Source organism: Talpa occidentalis, unplaced genomic scaffold (assembly GCF_014898055.3).
Source record: "Talpa occidentalis isolate TD23 unplaced genomic scaffold, MPIMG_talOcc4v2.1 talOcc4.14, whole genome shotgun sequence".
Lineage (NCBI taxonomy): Eukaryota > Metazoa > Chordata > Mammalia > Eulipotyphla > Talpidae > Talpa > Talpa occidentalis.
This window is the reverse complement of record NW_023601433.1, coordinates 88,185,933-88,203,579: the sequence shown is the minus strand read 5'-3', so window position 1 is coordinate 88,203,579 and position 17,647 is coordinate 88,185,933. Positions and strand designations below refer to the sequence as shown.

General features: G+C 66.6%; 1 protein-coding gene across 11 annotated transcripts in view; it reads left to right on the top strand.

Annotated features, from left to right (window-relative positions):
* The window catches only part of NCOR2 (nuclear receptor corepressor 2), a 159,875-nt gene that overhangs the window by 101,439 nt on the left and 40,789 nt on the right, over positions 1–17,647 (top strand). For 9 of the 11 annotated variants that reach the window (XM_054695417.1, XM_054695419.1, XM_054695422.1 and 6 more), the window contains 4 exons: positions 3,921–4,054; positions 5,143–5,315; positions 6,829–6,891; positions 16,171–16,313. In XM_054695417.1, the coding sequence (XP_054551392.1) occupies positions 3,921–4,054; positions 5,143–5,315; positions 6,829–6,891; positions 16,171–16,313 (513 nt within the window). The remainder of the gene's footprint in view (positions 1–3,920; positions 4,055–5,142; positions 5,316–6,828; positions 6,892–16,170; positions 16,314–17,647) is intronic. The other 2 variants (XM_054695425.1, XM_054695423.1) reach the window with 2 other exon arrangements.

Below are 17,647 nucleotides of genomic sequence, written 5' to 3'. Positions count from 1 at the left end.
GTGGGTCCTTCCTCCCTCCTGCTCACTGCTCTCCGCTGGTGTCCGGCTCCCCACCCTGACTGGCCCCTCCCCAAGTCGCCGGCATTTTTCTGGGTCGATGCCTCCTTCTGCTTCACCCGTCTGCTCGCGCACGTTTCCCCTTTCTCCACTTCCCGTTATCCCGCGTCTCTGTCCCTGCACGTGTCTCCATCTGTTCTCACTTTCTGTTCGCTCCCTGCCCCCACGTCTCGCGGACTCTTTCCTCCATCCTCCATCCTCCCTCTCCTGTCTCTGCCCCACCTCTGCCCCCACGCCCTCTCTGGGTCTCTGCGTGTCCACCTCTCCCCTCCTCTCTCCCCTCCCCCCTCCGGTCCAGCTCCCTGCAGAGGGACAGGTGACCTTGTTCCTGGTTGCTGTGGCACTGCCCAGGGGACAGCGTGACTGGAAGGCGTTCCGGGCAGGACTGGCCAAGAGCAGCCCGTGGCGGGGGTGGGGAGGCCCGGCCCCCTCCCCGCTGGTGAATCACTCGCCGGCGTCCAGTGACGTCTGAGGACATGTGGCCGAGTGGCCAGGTGGCCTCCCGGGCAGTGAGCGAACACGCTTGTGTCTCCAGCCTGGGGGGAGGGTTCACAGGGCTGTCCTGGGGCTGGCCGGGCCGGGATGGACTGTCTGGGTTGAGGGCTCAGTGAGCAAATTCCCTGATTCCCGGCCTGGTTCTGTGGTCAGTGGGGAGAAGCTGGCGCGACAACTCCAGCCCTGTGGCCCACCACTACCCAGGAGACGCTGTTCTCTGGGAAGGTGGCTGGCTGGCGGGGGCCCCAAGGAGGGAGGAATGGAGGGTCTCCTTTTGGGGAAAAGACAAGCGTGGTCTCCTGGCGTGCGGTGCAGGGGAGCCTGGCTCCCACCAGCCCCACCGAGGCAGACCACGTCCCAGGGGGTGTGGCTGCTGCCCGGACATGTGTGTGGACCAGGGGCCCCATGGGGACTGGCTGGCCTCAGTGCGGGCATCTCAAGCTGGCCGCGAGATGGGGAGCAGTTGTTGGGCACACAGCACATTCTCAGTCAGGTGTTTGTTGAATGAATAAATGGTGTGACGGTGGAGGGAGGGGTTCTCTGAATACATTTCGGAGGACCTGTCTGCTGAGAAATAAATCTCATCTCCCCTCTGACCGTTGACTCCGCCCTTTAAGACTCTCTCCTGGAGCTGCCCACCCTCCCTCCATCTTCTGCCAAATTCCCCTCCGAGGAGGCCCTGCTGGCCGCCGCTGCACTGGAGCCTCCTGCATGTGTGGGCTTGGGCTTCCCAACCACGTCCAGTTTGCCGCTCACCCGGGACAGCAGGTGTCCACCTGGAAGGCCCCTCCTTGTTCCCACGGCCAGGCAAGGCGCTGCCGCCCGCCCCCCCCCCCCCCCAAGAGCTGTGCCTCCGCATCTCCCTCACACGGCTCTCTCAGCTGAAGAGCTGGCTCTGTGTGGTTGGGGACCCCGTCTTGCTGTGGCCTGGTGCCCCGTGGGGCCTCCGAGTGCTTTTGAGGAGGGAATGAGCAAGCAGGTGGCACAGGTCACCTTGTAAATGGCGGGTGAGGAGGTCCTGGGAGGCCAAGCACCTGACGAGACGCTCCTGCTCGGAAATGCTGTGTGTTCTCAGGCAAGTCACCTAACCTCTCTGTGTCCTCGTCTGTAAACCGGCCTGTTGAGAGGGCGCAGCTATGAAATGATGTTTGCTGTGCTTGGCGAGTGTTTCTTGATTCTCGATTTTACCCGTGATTGCCTGTGCGGCTGCGGGGCCCCCGTGGCTGGCTGCTCGGCCAGGACCCCTTCGGCATGAGAACTCACCGTGGGTCTGGTCGGGCGCCCTCTGCGGCCTTGTGAACTCGGTTTCATTGGCGCGTTTACCCTCGGGCCGCGTCAAGCTGCAGGGCAGGGGCTCGTGGAGAGATTGTTGCGCCGTGGCAGGAACCCAGGGACCCCCTGCCAAAGTCTCCCCCGGGGCCCCCAGTCTGAAGCTCTGGATCTCAACTTGCCTCTTGGAGTAACCTGGGGATTTTAACTAAGGGATCTTACCCCAAAATTCTGCCCTGATTGGTGGTGGGGGGAGGGCTGGGCATTAGGAATTCCCAGGCCGCTCCCGGTGGTCTGTGTGTGTGGCCCTGCTGGGAGGGAACCCCAATAACAGCAGTTGACTGCCCTGCTGGGAGGGCGCCCTGGAGATGCCCGACCCATGTGTCCAGTGCTGTGACATGGGTGACTGTGGGGTGGGGGTCAGGGGCCTGGCCGGGCCCAAGCAGGCTCTCAGGGAGCCTTGAATGGGCCCAGGGTGGGGACTCCCTCACTCTCCATGAGGCTTTTCGAGAATTTGGCAGAGGACCCCCTGCTGGAGGCTCTCAGCTCGGGCGGGGTGGGGGCACAGGCCAGGCCCTGTGCATGGGTGCTGGGAGGGTGCAGCCGCCTCTGCCGGCCGTGCTGGGGTAGGTGGTGCTCTGTGGGGCATCCTGCTCGGTGGCCTAGGACGAGACCCCAGGCCGGTGCCCTCCCAGGTAGGCCCAGGGCATGGTGGCCGATGCTCCGGAGAACAGGAAGTGGAAGCGGCAGCTGGTGGGGCCCTCAGCCTGGGGAGACGCCACGCTCCCTGCGGTTGGAAAGCCCCAGCCCTGCCCTCGCCCCGGCCTTTGGGCTTTGAGTGCGCAGAAGCTGGGCCAGCCTGGCAGGGGAGGGAGGCAGCCACGCCAGGCCCCGCAGCCCCCCGGTCCTGCCCCTGCTTCCCGTTGACCCCTCTGCCTATGCCAGGGCCTTGTGGAGTGAGGACCCGCGTTGGAAGCAGCTGGAAGCCTCTCGCCACCACTGCAGGGCGGCCCCGGGAGGCTCCACTGTCCTTCCCAGGGGGGCTGGCCTGCAGGGGTTCCACTGAGTGTTTGAGGTGTTGGGGGCAGGAGACTGCTCCACCCCCTTACAAACCAGGGGGAGCTTGGGGAAGGGGCTGGTCTGGCACAGCAGTGCCCCCTTTGTCCTTGGTCCGCAGGACGCCTCCCACTGGCCCGGCGCTCGGCCTCAGCCAGACGAGGGCCGTGTGGGGGGTTGTGGCCAGGCGGCTTTGGGGCCAACCGTGGTTTGCAGGCCCCACACAGCCACGGGCTCTGGTGGGTTGTGTCCATTCACTCAGCCCAGCGGGATGGAAAGAGGCTGTGGTGCGGCAGCTGCTGCCACAGGGAAAGCTCTGGGGTGGCCCAGAGAATCCGTGTGCACTTTAAAGAAACCAGGGGGGCAGAGAGGAAGTGGGGCGCGGTGGGGGCAGGAGGACTCCTCCCCAGTCTCGCTGGGAAGGGGCAGCCGCCCAGCCTTGCCTCACCTCTCGGGAGATGAAAGCACGGTAGCTCCTTTGATCCCCCTGTGAAGGGGGCCCAGGAGGAAACCAAGCCAGAGCGCCCGGGCCTCCTCCCAGCCCCAGTGCCCTCAGAGAGGCAGGGAGCTGGGGGCACCCTGCCCGCCCCTTTAGGGACATGGAGGCTGAGGCAGGGAGGGTGACTGTGCTCTGTCAGGGCGGGGCTGGGGTGTCAGAGGTGTGTCCCCTGCCCCTGCTGAGGAGGGCCCCACCCCTGGTGTGGATACCTCTGCCCCTCAAGCCCAGGCGGACGCCCGGGCCCCAGTGTGCTCCATGCAGCCTCACTTCAGGCCCGGCCCTGGCGAGCGGGGCCCTCTGCACAGCCCGCTTCAGGGGTGAGCAGCCCAGAGGCTCGGCCTGACCCTGAGCCACACAGCCTCCGCCTTCTGCCCTCACCCCGCCCCTCCGACCGGGCGGTCGTCCGCAGGGCCTCTGCCCAGCTCACACCCGCAGGGCCTGGCCGCGGGCCCTAGCTCAGCGCCCCCGGCCCCGGCGCAGTGCCGCCAGGTGCCAGGTGCCGCCTCACCTGCCCGTGTTCTCCCCCCACCCTGCTGGGGCCTGGCAGCAGCAGCAGCAGCAGCAGCAGCAGCAGCAGATGCCCCGGAGCAACCAGGAGGAGAAAGATGAGAAGGAGAAGGAGGCGGAGAAGGAGGAGGAGAAGCCAGACGCAGAGAACGACAAGGAGGAGCTGATCAAGTAAGGGAGGCCCCGGCGTGGGGGCGGGGGCGGGGGCTGGGGGCTGGGCCCGCTCCTCTGGGGTGCGGCCCCTCGTGGAGGTGTGCGAGCGAGGACTCGCGATTTGGCATCTGCAGGTTGCCTGCTGGGAGAGGAAGCGTGTTCTGCTTGTCTCTGACAGCCCCTTCCGGAAGCCCGCGCCGCCCCTCCCCCGCCCTCCCGTCTGTCTCGACCCTCTGGAGGCCTCGAGACTGATGGCGCCTCGCAGCCCCTCCTGGGCACAGGCACCGGGCAGTGCCTGTGGCGCCCTGCCGCCCTCCCCTCCTGCCTCCTGAGGGCTGGGGGGCTTGTGGGCCTGAGGGGCTTGTCCGTGCGGGGGAGGCCTCCCGGATCAAGGCAGGGCCCCGCGCCAGGCCGTGACAGCCTCCAGTGCCAGCCGGGAGTGCGCCCTAGGGGGGCAGGCGGGCCTCGCGCCAGGTACCTGGAATGGGCTCAGGAATGTGGCTTCAAACAACATCTGCTTCCTTGCACCCTCCCGGCCCCAGACGCCAGCGAGGCCTTCAGGGAGATGAATGGGGAGGCAGAGGTGATGAATCCAAGCGGCCCCACGGTGAACGCCCTGCGCCCTGCGTGGCTTCTGAGAAAGCCGGGCACTGAGGTCACATGCGCCCCCACACACCTGGCTGGGGTGGCGGAGCCCTCGCTCCGAGAACCCCGCCCAGCAGAGCCCCCGCACCCTGCCCACAGTGGCCTCGCCCACAGCTCCCAGCGGCTCCGGGCACTTCACCGGGGCGTTGCGGGCAGACAGCGGAGGGCAGTTGCGTGTGGTGTGTGACGTGGTCTTGCAGGTCGCCGGCCCGGGAGTGAAATAGCCTGGGCTAGTTACCTCAGCCCACGCGCCCCCGGAGACCGTCACGACAGCCCCAGATCACACCTGCCTTTGCTAAGTAGCTGACCTGCAGGCCACACTCCCCTGTGTGGCCCCAGCACTGCCCCCAGCCTGCCGCTCTTCCAGCATCCAGATTGTCCGCAGAGCTGGTGGCCAGCGCCCCCCTGCTGCAGAGAGCAGGTCTCCTGCAACGGCTGCCCTGTCTCCCGCTGGCCTTTAGGGAGAAGACGGACGACACCTCCGGGGAGGACAATGACGAGAAGGAGGCAGTGGCCTCCAAAGGCCGCAAAACCGCCAACAGCCAGGGGCGACGCAAAGGCCGCATCACGCGCTCCATGGCCAACGAGGCCAACAGCGAGGAGGCCGCCACCCCCCAGCAGAGCGCCGAGCTGGGTGAGCTGCGGGCACAGGCGGGCGGGCGGCGTGAGCTGGGGCAGCTCCACCCCGCCCTGAGTCCCAGGGCCCTGTCTGCACCGGCCGGCTGTGGGCGAGCCCTTGGGCGACACTGTGGGCGGAAGAGCTACCACAGACGGGGAAGGACTGTCAGCCCTAGTGATTCCAGAGCGGGAGAGCTCCTGTGGGAACCCAGGCGCTGGTTTTGTTTTTAAATCCAAAGGTCTGGCTGCTCTTGGCCGGCCCACGGCTACCGCCATCCCCTGCTGTGGGTGCCTGCCTTGGTGTCCTTTTCTGCTCTGCTCCAGGGGTCCATCCCCAGCTGCTCTGACGCCCAGGCCCGGGAGGGCTGAACCGAGTAGCAGTTCCCAAGTTCAGCCACAGGGGGGCAGCCAGCTTGTGTCTGTACCATTTTGGCTCTTTGGGGCCCCCTGGCCTTCCTCTGCTGAGCCCCCATCCCGGGGCCTGAGTTTCCTGGGCAGAGGCCCAGCCATGGGATGATTTCCCAGTGTGGAACTTGATGGAGGTGATGTTTCCTTTCTCACAGCTGCCCACCTCCCCACAGCTGTGCTGTGCTGGGCACCTGGCCCCTTCCCGTGGGAGGTGAGCTGTATCCATTTCATAGACGGACTGTTGGCGGCTTAGGGAAGGGCCGTTGCCTCCATGAAGTCATGGAGTGAATCAGATCAGCCCCCTGTTAGCCACAAATCCCTGGTGGCTCCCAGGCTTTTGCCAGCCGCCCCTTGGTGACGGCGTGCTTGCATGCTGGGCCAGAAGAGGGCCCCTTCCAGAAGTGTGTCTGGCTTTCGGGGAAGTTCCCCTGGGCCTCCAGGCTGGTGTTGGAGCTGTCTGTGAGGTGGAAACCAAGCCCTGGGCGTCCAGAGGGGACGATGCGAGCCCTAGGGCTGGGCTGGCAGCAGGAAGCAGGGCTCCCTGGGAGCAAGGGTGTTCTTCCCTCTCCTGATTGAGCTGCTCATTCACACCCCCTCCTGTCAGAGCCTTCTTCAGTGGTCAGCCAGCCTTTGTCAAGTGCACGTTTTGGGTCAGGTGCTGTCCGGCACCCAGTCCCGGAAGCTGGCCCTCGGGCCTGCCTCCTCGGGCCTCCATGGCCTGACAGCATGGGCCACACTGGGGGGACTCAGGAGACAGAGGGCTCACGGGCATGTCCTGGCAGAGACCGGGCCGGCCCTTCCCGTGACAGGTGCGGCCTGCCCTGGATGTGACAGCCACCGTGGGCAGGCTCGTCTCCCGGGACAGCCGGCCGTGCCGCAGCGGAGTGGAGGCCAGTGAAGCCGCTGCCCCCCGCCCTCAGCGAGGCCACGCTCCCCTGAAGCGCCGCCCCCCCCACGCTCACTGCGTCCAGTGGGGAGCCGGAGAGGCGGCCGTCATGACCCGCTCCCCGCCTATAAGATGGGCACTGCAGTGACCTCTGCGGTGCAGAGGCCAGACCTGGTGGGAGGGCGACCGGCCCCCGCCCTCGCCACGGCTGCCAACCGCCCCGTCTTCCTCTCAGCCTCCATGGAGATGAACGAGAGCTCCCGCTGGACCGAGGAGGAGATGGAGACGGCCAAGAAAGGTGAGGGCCTGTGCGTGCGGCGCGCGGCGGCTCCCTTCACGCCTGTGTGTGGCCGCGGCCCGGGGCGGGCCAGCCTCCTGGGCCGGGAGAGGCCGAGCGCGTCCTCCGTGGGGGCACAGGGCCAACTGCCTGCGGGTTCCGGGTCTGTTTCCCCGACTGAGAAGTGGGGGGGCGCCTGGGTTGGCCACAGGAGGCGACAGAGCAGGCAGGGCGGTCCTGGGGTGGACCACGTGAGGGGGGCCCTGTGCCAGTGCAGGGCCTAGCGGGGGCTGAGATTGGTGGCCTTGACCCTGACCCTGACAGGTGGGTCAGAGACGCGAGGAGGGAGGCTGTGGGGAGCCCGGATCTAAGTTGCTGCACAGGGGCTGGAGCGAGGCAGCCCCAGCTCCGGCCACCATGGACAGTGGCTGCCCGCACCAGCGCCCCGGGCACAGCTCCTGGGGGCACAGCGGCCTTTCCAAGGTGACCCGGCACGTGGCAGGCGCTTATGCAGACAGCAGGTCCGGCTGGTGCTGAGATCCCAGGCTGGACGGAGGGAGGCAGGCCCAGGAACCGTGCCCCCAAGTTTCAGGATCTGCCCGGGAGTAGCCCCAGACCAAGCATGCCCACAGGACCCCAGCTCCCTGCAGGGCACACCCCATTGCCCGCCCTGGCCCTGGGGGAGGGCGCGCTGGACTCCCGCTGCCCAGACTGAAGGTCCGAGTTCTGTTTTCCACGGTTGGAGCTGGCAGGGTGCGGCCTTCGCTGGCAGCTCAGGCTCCGGCAGCCCCTAGGGGCCGCGCTGCTGTCTCTCGTGGTCCTGGTGTGGCCCTCGCTGTGAGGTGTCACGGAGGCTTTGGGGATGTGGCGGGATTTCCCCTTTCATTCAATTCTCATCAAACACGCGTCACAGAAACTGGAGCACGGCAGCCACCTGAAGGGCCACGGTTCTGTCTGGGGCGTGATTACGCCCGTGGGCTGTTGAGCCCTTGCCACTCTCTGGTTCCAGGACTTTCGTTCACCCCAGGCGGGAACCCGTGCTCCCCAGTCACTCCCCAAGCCCCACCACCCGCTCTCGCCCACTCCGTCTCTGTGGCTCTGCCCATTCAGTGTCTGGAGGGGTCGTTGCCCCCGCGCCTGCCTCCCTACTCAGCGTGTTTGCCAGGCGGCTGCTTTCGTGGAGTCTGGGCGTGTGGACTCACCGCGCCCTGTGGTCTGCCCTTCCCTCGTGTGACGGACGCTGCCATGTCCGCACCGCCAGGCCTTGGTAACGGTGCACGTTGTGCAGAACCCTGCCTACTGCGGCTACACGCAGGCCACGCTGCTGTCCTCGGCCCTCACCGTGGCCCCTGTGGTCTCGCAGCCCCTGCCCTGGCTCCCTCCCATTGCCCGGGGGCTGAGTTAGCAGCTGCCCCCTCTGTCCCTCCAGGAAGGGCAGGTCCTAGCCGAGCAGATGGCCAGGAGGGTGCACTGGGGGAGCCGGCATGTGCCCACACTCCAGGGGTTGGCAAGTCAGCCAATCTCTCTGTGTCTGTTTCCTCGTTTGTGGTTTGTGCCGCGGGAGTCAGAGGGTCGGAGTGTCGCAAGCAGCGTTAGTTTCCCAGGACACAGCCTTAGGGGCTTAAAACAAGGGCAGTTATCTTCTGGAGCCACAGGTCTGACACCAGGGTGTGGGTGGGGCCATGCCCTCTGCAGGGGTCTGGGAGGTCCTTCCGCCTCCCCTGGCTTCCGGTGGCGCTGTCCTCGTGGCCTTGGCTCGTGGCCGCATCCTTGCATTATCCCACCTATCAGGATGCTCTTTCAAAGAAAGTCACATTCAGAGGTTCTGGGTGGGCATGAATCTTGGGGCTTGGGGGGACACTTTCCAGCCCAGTACGACCACCTTTATGAAGTGCTCAGGGCAGTGAAGTCTCAGGCACCCCATCCCCCCTGCAGCTGACTCCCTAGCTTGAGAGCCTGGCCCGGCGGCCCCTCCTCCTCCGATGGGCCTGGGCTCCCCAGGATCACACGCGGCAGGTCTCCAGCTGAGGCTCAGCCTGTGAAACCTGAGCCTGCACCTCCTGTCCTCTGCACATCGGCAGGGGGCTGGGGTGAGGTGACCCTTGAAGAAGGTTCCATGTTCTCCCCCATGGGAGGGGGGTCTTGGGCTGACACCCAAAGCAGAGGGTAGTGAGGAACTCCGCGTTCCCGGCTGCCAGCAACTGCTGGAGGCTTTACGTGTAGCAGGTCACTTCATCGCCAGCAGCCAGGGAGGCAGATGAGGAAACCGACCCAGAGCTACCTGAGGCCACACGGTTTAGTGGGGAATCTGGGACTTGAACCCCGGTACTCTGCTTACAGAGTGGGTCTGGGGCGGGTTGAAGCAGTGAGTCCACAAGCCTGGCTTCCGTCGATCAGATGATGAGCCAGAGAAGGGCATCCCGACACAGGGAATGGCACGTCCAAAGGCCCTGTGCCAAGTAAGAAGCTGTTGAAACCCAGGAACGGAGGGAAGCGGCTGAGGCCGAGGCTGCCGCACCCCTGGCCTGGCCACTACGGGCTTGGATCCGGGTTGGGATCTACTGCTCTAGAGGCTTGGGGTGGGCCATGGCCTGGGAGGGGAGGGGCCGGGGGCGCAGGAGCTGCAGGGCTCCTGGTGGAGAGGGGGGCCTGCCGTCTGTGTGCTTGGTCGGGCTGCCGCCTGGGGCTCCGGTGCCTGGGGACTGAGCATGAGCAGAGCAGCCTCCCCAGGAGCAGCACAGCCCCAGGGAGCTGGCTGTCCGCCCTCGGGCCCAGCGCCATGCCGGGCTGGAGGGGCAGGCCAGGCTCTGCGCTGGGATGTGAGGCTCCAGTTCCCCTGGGAAAGGTCAGCCTGGCGTGGCTCGAGTCCTGACCCAGCTGTGCGGGAGGCCCGGGCTCTGCCGGCGGCTCCTCCCAGCCCCCACCCCCACTGGAGGGCAGGGCGCCAGCTGTGGAGGGTGGGGAAGCCCCTGTCACCGTCACAGGCCAGGAACAGGCACGGGCCCAGCTCTGGCCTGCCAGCCCCTCCCTGGCCTCAAGTGGCCTGGCCAGGGAGGGGAGCGAGGACAGGGAGGCTCCTGGGGAGGAGCCGCGGGGCCCATGAGGCTGGTGGAGCCCAGGCCGACCCCAGCTGCCCGGCCTCCCGCCCGCTCTCACAGACAGTGAGGGAGAAACCACCGATCGCTGTTCTTTCTCCGAGCTTGTTTGCACCACAGCTCAATGGTTCAATGGAGGAAAAGTCTTGGGAGAGAAGGGAGGTGCGAACCCCCAGCCAGGGAGCCTGGAGGTGGCCAGCCTCAGGGCCTTCTGCCCCCTCAAGACAGGGGCGCTGCCGGGGTGCACGACCTGGACAGCAGGCGCACAGCCCCCGAGGCCCATGGCAGGCAGTGTGGTCTGGGGGTGCAGGTGCGGGGCTGCCAGCTGTGCCCCCGGGTGGCCCGTGTACCGGGTTCAGGGTGCAGGCACCGGGCCCAGTGGGAGGCAGGGAGGGGTGGATGTCGTGGCTAAGGAGTGTCAGGTGGTACCGCCCAGAGGCTGCATGGAGAGGGGCCCCGAAGTAACATGGTTGGGCCTGTCCCTCCCAACCAGGACACCTAGGGAGGCTGCTAGGGCGGTTCAAGAGGAAAAAGTCGGGGTGTCTCAGTGAACCCCAGGGTCAGCCAGACACAGGGGCCAGTCCAGATCCTTCTCTTGTTCCTTGTCAGTGCCCTTGACGCGAAATCCAGGCATCTCTGGGCAACCGTGGCTCCAGGAGTCACACTCCCGACCACACGGCCCTTCCCGGGCAGGCCTGGTTTGGGCACTTTGCGTGGATCACTCTCTTGCTCCTCCATGAGCCCCCCACAACCACAGGTGTGCACACACACTGCACACGCACGCTTGTGCTTTGTAGACTAGAAAACTGAGAGCCGAGGGCAGTGAGGAGAGGGGTTCACCCAGCAGGTACCCCGGGCTCCGTGAGGCCCTTCTCCACCAGCACGTACTTCAGCGTGCACCGAGCAGAGACTTGGCGTTTCCCGGCCACCTCTGGTTTGCAGATAGGACAGCTGACACTGAGATAAAGTAGGTGGAGAGGCTTGTTTTCAAGAGTGAGGGCAGGTAGGTTCAAGCCCAAGTTCAGCCCCGAGGCTGTCCTGTTGAGAGCGAGCCTGGCAGGCACGGGGCGGCCCAGCCATGGCGCCCCCCCAGGGCTCAGGGTTTCTGAAACAGGGAAGTGCATGACTCAGGACTGAGTCTGCTGGCGGTTCCTCCCTCCTTTGCTAGTGTTTTGGGCAGAAAAATTTGTTTCACAAATTGAAGTTCTTTTGGAACTGGTGGTTTCGGGGGAGCCTCTCGCCGGCGGGAGACCTCGGGGTTGGGCAGAGCTGGCTGGGATGGGGGATGTCAGATTTTTCCTGGGAAGGGGATGCTGGTTTCCGGAGAGAGCAGCCGTGACCTTCCCAGCCTGCAGATGGACGGCGGCGGGGTGCTAGGCGCTCTGTTGATCTGAGCTGCCCGTTGGTTGTCGGTGCAGGTTTGCAAACCCCAAGGGGAGACAGCTGGGACCCTGCTTAGGGAGAAATCCAGACAGGGGCATGGTGGGGACGGAGGCTTCTGGGGTGACTCATGGCTCCTGTGAGAACATATGGTGCTTTGGAAGCTCCCCAAAGGGGTGCCCCAGGCGGCCCCCTCAGGAAGGCTCCCCCTCTGGAAGCCCCCCCGCCGCCAGCCCTGCGGTCACCCCTGCCCCTTCACCCCCTTCTTCACTGACTCAGACCCGCTGGCTTGACTTCCCCCGTCCTCGTCATTTTCACTGCCTACTTCCTGCTCCCGACTCTTCAGAACGAAACTCCTTCCTTAGAAATTTGAAGTGGGGTCGGGGAATGCAGGCCGCAGGGGACGCTGGCAGGCCTGCCCGTCTGGGCACCGGGGCAGGGTGTGTAGGCTCGCCCCTGCGCACCAGAGGTGGCCGCTCCCTCTGGCCTCTTCTGGGAAGGGTCCAGGGCACCCTGCGGGGAGGCCCCCAGGCGCTCACCTTTTGGGAATCCCTCCTGGCAGAGATGTCGTGGGGCCCAGTGAGCCCCAGTCTCAGATGCTGGGGTGTCCAGAGCTTTGTTCATTTCTCAGTGCCCGGCATGTTGGGGAGCAGGCGCCAGAGTCCACGAACAGTAAAGCAAAGTAGCTAATTTTGGGGAGCAGGAGCTGATCTGGAGTTACTGAAACTCAGTCATGGTGGGGTGCCTTGGGGGCGACTCTGGAGAGGTGATCAAGGAGGCTTCTCTGAGGAGAGACTGCTGGAGCAGAGAGCTGGAGGTAGAAAGCTGCTGGCAGGGCGGGCCCCGTGGCGTGGCCTCGGGAGCCGTGGATTCTATCCCAGGAGCGCTGGGCTGTCATCGGGAGGCTCTCGGCAGAGGCGTGACAGTCGCCTTGGCACCCTCGGGCCTCCCTGCAAGAATGGCTCTTGGGACTGGGATGGAAAGATGTGGCTCCCTGGCACAGCTGGGATGGGATGTGGGTGAAGGCGGGAGGCACAGGCCAGAGAACAGGCGGGAGGGTGGGGGACGCTTTGGAGGCGCTTGTTGCTCCTCAGGATGGAAAAGCTGAGGGCTAAGGGGCAAGCGGGTCAATGAACCCCGAGTTGGAGAAAACAGTCGTGCCCTGAACCGTGCTCCAAAGTTCGCCTCGGTTAACTTTCAACCCTGCGGAGCTGCGGGCCACCAGCGGCAGGTGTTTGCCTGGCCGGAGGCAGACCCGCTCGCTCGCCAGGGCCACCGGGGAGAGAGGGAAGCCCTGCCGCGCCCTGAGCCCCGGGCACCCCCACACCCCCCTCCTCCCTGCTCGGCCTCTTCAGAGAGCTCGTTTGCACTTCGCCTGAATCTGAGCTTCCTCCCGAACGCTGCACCAGCACTGCCCACCCACGGCCCAGGGAGGCGGGTGCAGCCCCCTCCCCAGGCCGGCCGTGGGCCTGGCCGCGGCAGCCACAGCCGGTGGGGCAGACCGCAGGTGGGCCTGGCGGGCTGACGGCGGGAGGAGCTGTTTGCTCCCTGTCTGCCGGGTGGAGAGGCTCTGTTTTTCTGAACCCTCATCTGTTCTTACCGCTGCTGACGCCGCCACCGCCACGGATGGGGAGAGAGGAGGGGAGCCAGTGCCAAGTTGGCCCGCCCCTTCCGAACCTGGGCTTCTGCCACGCTCCCCCGCCCGCCTGCGCCGCGAGCCTCCGTCTGGAGGTCACATTCAGTCCTGACGCGTCTCCTGGGTCAGACAGCAGGAAGATCCAGCCGAGCCCAGTGCACAGCTGCCGGGCACTGCTGCCCCCTCGGGCTTGGGACTTGGGGTTTTACCCAGCACGGGCTTTGGGGGGGTCTGGAGACCCCCAGCCGGCACCCCTGGCTGAGCACCCACAGCCGGGCATACTGGTGCCTGGAGGAGCCCCGGACTCTGTGTCCCGGTGACGCCTGGCACGGGGCACCGAGCGCACAACTGACCACTTCCCGGCCCCGTCCTGAAGGGCACCTCTCCCGGCCGCAGCTGCAGGGGCAGCCGGGGGTGGGGGGTGGGGGCCGCTCCTGGAGGAGCCCTGGCCACTACGGGCCGCCGCGGAGACGAGCCGCTCCCCGCCCTTCGCTGAGCCAGCCTCCGCCCGCCCGCCCGCCCTCCCCCCTCCCGCCTCCCTCCCTCCCTCCGCGCCTTTGGACAAGAAGGATGTGAGGCTGAGCTGAGCCTGAGCAGACGCCAGCCAGAGCCGCGCAGAGCCGGCACCGCGGCCGCCCAGCCTCCGCCTCCCGCCCGCTGCTCCCAGCCCGCTCCCTGGAGCATCCCGCAAGCCCTATGTTTCCGGAAAACTTGGCCGAGGGGGAGACGCAGATGAGAGGATGTGAGTGGCCCTGGGGAGTGGGCTGGGGGCGGCCGCGGAGACCGGGCTGTGGCCGCAGGCAGCTGGGATAGGGGACTTGGGAGTTCTGCTCCCGTGGGGCCCCCGCCTTCCCTGGGTGCCCTCCCTCCCGGCTTTCTGACGCTCTGACTTGGCTTCTCTGAGAGGGAGGGCAGGACCTGCGTCTGCGCTTGGGGTGGCCTTGAGCGTCTCGGTCGGCATGTGTTCAGGGGCGCTCTCTCCAGGGGGTGCCTGGCGTGGGGGCTGGGGGTCGTTCAGCCCGTCTGATCTGGGTGGTTTCTGCCGTCCCGTGGGGTCTAAAGTGCTTCTCCCGGCGCCGGTAGCCTTAGTCCCGGGCTCCCAGAGCAGGAGCCAGGAGGGGTCTGGGGCCTCTGTGCCTGCCCCAGGGACCCCGGCCAGCCAGAGGAGGGCACAGCCCTGCACGTGGCTACGAGGGAAACTGAGGCCCTGGGGCAGAAGGGATGGGGGAGACCACACGGCTTGTCTGTCGGGCTCTTTCACAAGCCGCACGATTACAGGAAGGACTGGGTGACCCCCCATCCGCTCCTGCTCCCACGAGTAGAGACGATTAGATGATTGGCACCCCAAACCCCAACTGCACTCCGGGCCACCTCCTTATTTGTTTGTTGAGGGTGGAAATGTCACCCTCCTGGGGGCCAGCCCCCCCACCCCCGGAGGCCCAGATGGGAGACCCGCCCCCGCCCGCCCAGGGTTCCGGCCTGGGTGTTTGCCTGGGCCGTCTTGGCCCCGGCGGGGGAAATATAAATAAACCCGCGTCCTCGTCGTCCTCCGCCAGGTCCGTGGAAGTGGCAGCTGCTGCTGGCGCGGGCGCAGGGAAAGGTCAGGGGCCGAGTTACACTTGATCCCACGCCCCAACCCTCCCCTCCACGCCTGTCCTTGAGGAACCCTGCCGAGCCGCCCTGCAGCCACGTGGCTCCCGGGGCCTCTGCAGGGAGCAGGTGCCTCCCATCCCGCACCGCCCCACCCGCCAGATCTAGCGGCGGAGCTGAGAACCGGGGAACCCACGACCCCCAGCTCCCGGGTCCACCCCACAGCCTGGGGAGTCCCCGGGCCCACTGTTCACCATCCCGGGGCCACTGGACGGCGAGCCTGAGGCTTGGAAGGACTCGGCCGACTCGGGTTGCTTGGCCCCGCGACCCGGTGACCGCTGAGCCCCCGTGTGTCAGAGCTGGTGTGGCGCGAGCTGCCCGCGCTGGAGTGAGTGAGTGAAGGGTGAATGAATGAAAGGAAGTGCCGGCACGCGGGCTCCCGCGCCCGCCGGCCTGCCTCCGCTGCCCCGCTGCCCCGCTGCGGCTCCATCCAGTCCGAGGAAGATGGCTCAAACCCGCTTCTGGGAAGCCTCTCCTTAGTCATGACGAGTCTGGCTCTGGGGCCCGGCCGCTGTGTTCCCAGCCACCTGATGCCGACCTGGCGGCTCACCTGCCGCCCCGGGGGCCGGTCCCGCTCGGCGGCCCCTGGAGTCTGGAGCCCACCTCCGGCTCCCCCAGCCCCAGCCGCCTGGAAGTGGGGACCCGACCAGCCGGGCTGACCCCATACTAGCTGCCAGTGCCGGCAGATGGAACTTCAGGGAGCTGCGTGTGCCTGGTGTGCCTGCATGTGCCCGCGTGTGCCCGCGTGTGCTGGAGCTCAGTGGGCAGATGGCCCGGGACCCGGGTCTCGAGACACCCCAGGAGGCCGCAGGGGCCGCGTCTCTGCCTTGGCCGCGGCACTGAAAGTAGGAGGGAGGCCGCAGCGCTGGGAATGCAGGGGGCTTTATGACAGGGTTTGAGGTGGGGTCTGTCTCTGTCAGTTCCTGGGGTTTCTCCCCACTCAGGGGTCTGGGTCTATGAGAGGCTCATGGAGACGGGAGACTGTGATTTGGTGGGGGAGGGGAGGACCTTTTCTCAGCCCCTGAACCCACCGGGGGCCCCAGACCAGGGCAGGCCTGTAGGTGTTCACGGGAGACTTTGGGCCCTGGGGGTGACCAGTTAACCTGGGTGTGGAGGCTCCTGGCCCTGCTCACCCCCCCGGGCTGTATCCTCCCTCCCCTGCTCACACTTTCCTTCCTCTCCCTGGCTGGAAAACAGCCGCGTCTCCCGAGGACGCGTCTGCAGCTGCGAGCGAGTGTCAGCGTGGGGTCACAACAGCTGGGGTGGGGGAGGCACCCGCGGGGCCTGTGCCCCAACCTCCATCCCCAGCATCCCGACGGTCGCCTCAGTGGGGCTCACCCAGGGTGAGCACGCGCCTGCCCCCTCCCCGTTCCCAGGCCCGCTGGGATGTGAGGCCCCCGTTTTTGTCCCCTCCTCCGGGGTCTTGCACTGAGTGAGCCTCGGACCCGCGTCTCGTCCGCTCTCTGCTCGGGCTCGCTCCGCCCTCCAGGCCAAGGGCGCGGGCCCTGCGCGCCTCACCTCTGCCCCGGCCCCGCGCAGGTCTCCTGGAGCACGGCCGCAACTGGTCGGCCATCGCCCGCATGGTGGGCTCCAAGACGGTGTCTCAGTGTAAGAACTTCTACTTCAACTACAAGAAGAGGCAGAACCTGGATGAGATCCTGCAGCAGCACAAGCTGAAGATGGTGAGTCCCCAGGGCACTGCCCGGCCGGGCCAGCAGGGGGTGGGCCAGCTGCCAGCGGGACCTGCCTGGGGCCTCGGTCCGCACTCAGCGGCGGCCACGTGTGGCGGCAGGGTCGGATGGGCCGTCGCCTGCCTCGGGCTCGGGTGCGCAGGCCTGCCCTCTGGGGCCCCCGCCCCAGCGCTCCTCATCAGACACCTTGGGGGCCTTGAATGCGGCTGGGCGTGGAGGCCGGAGCCTGGAGTGTGGGGTCAGGCCCTGACTCACCAGGGATTTGAGGCAGTCAGAGCATTGGAATGAAGACCCAGAGGCCTGTGAGCCCTGAGTGAGTGTCCCCCCACCCGGCCGGACCTCGCAGTCTTAGGGCCGCCTCGGGAGGGAAGGACAGGCCCGGCTGGCCTTGGCCCCCGGGAGCTCGAGGGGAGGCCCAGGCCTTCCCTCCTCCGGGAGCGCAGAAGGGGCGGGCTGGCCTCGCCAAGCGTGTAAATGGTCTCCATGGAGCACCCGCTTCCTCCACAGCTGTTCCTGGGAAGCGAGGGCCGTTTGGGGGCGGCCTCAGCTTCTTTCATTTTTTTCTTTCCTCTCTCCTTTTTGGCACACTTGCAACCTGCCAAGCGTCCCCCCCAGGACTGGGGAAACTGAGGCTCAGCTAGGCTCCTCAGCAGCTGAATTGGGCTCTGAACCCCTCGCTGTCAGTTGTGGAGCCTCATGCTCCCTCATAGACAGGAAGGCACAGGAGAGGACGCACGGCTCTCCTCTCCTGGAGCCCCTGCTCTCCGGCCCCCACACAGGCTCCTGTTTGGGGTCTGGAGTACGCGCAGCCTGTCCTGGAAGGCAGTGCCGAACCGCCCCCTTGTGCCGTATGCAGAGGCCCGGAGAGGGCAAGCAGGCGCTGAGGCCACGCAGCACCAGCACAGGCCAGAGGGAGACACGCCCCTTGGCCATGTGGGCTGCAGGGGGCACTGTCCCAGGCCTCTGCCCTCGGGCTTCTGCCGGGCCCGTCTGCGCCTTGAGCCCAGCACGCCCTCTGCCTCTCAGCCGCTGCTCAGATGCCCCGGGATTGTCCCTGGTGCTCAGGCAGCTCCTGGTGCACCAGGCTTTCCGGAACCCTCTTGTCCACAGGGAGGAAGGCTCAGTGAGGGCCGAGGCTCCCAAGCCAGGGCAGCCCGTGGGGCATCACAGGGCTAAGGAGCGCCCCGGGCAGATCTCTTCCTGCTCCCGCTGCCCCCACCCCCTTCTCCCCTCTCCTCCCCTCCACCCACCCCCACTCCAGCCGGCGTCCATGGAAGCAGACATGTGGGCTTGTAGGGTGTCGGCGCCCCCTCTGTCAGCCTGTA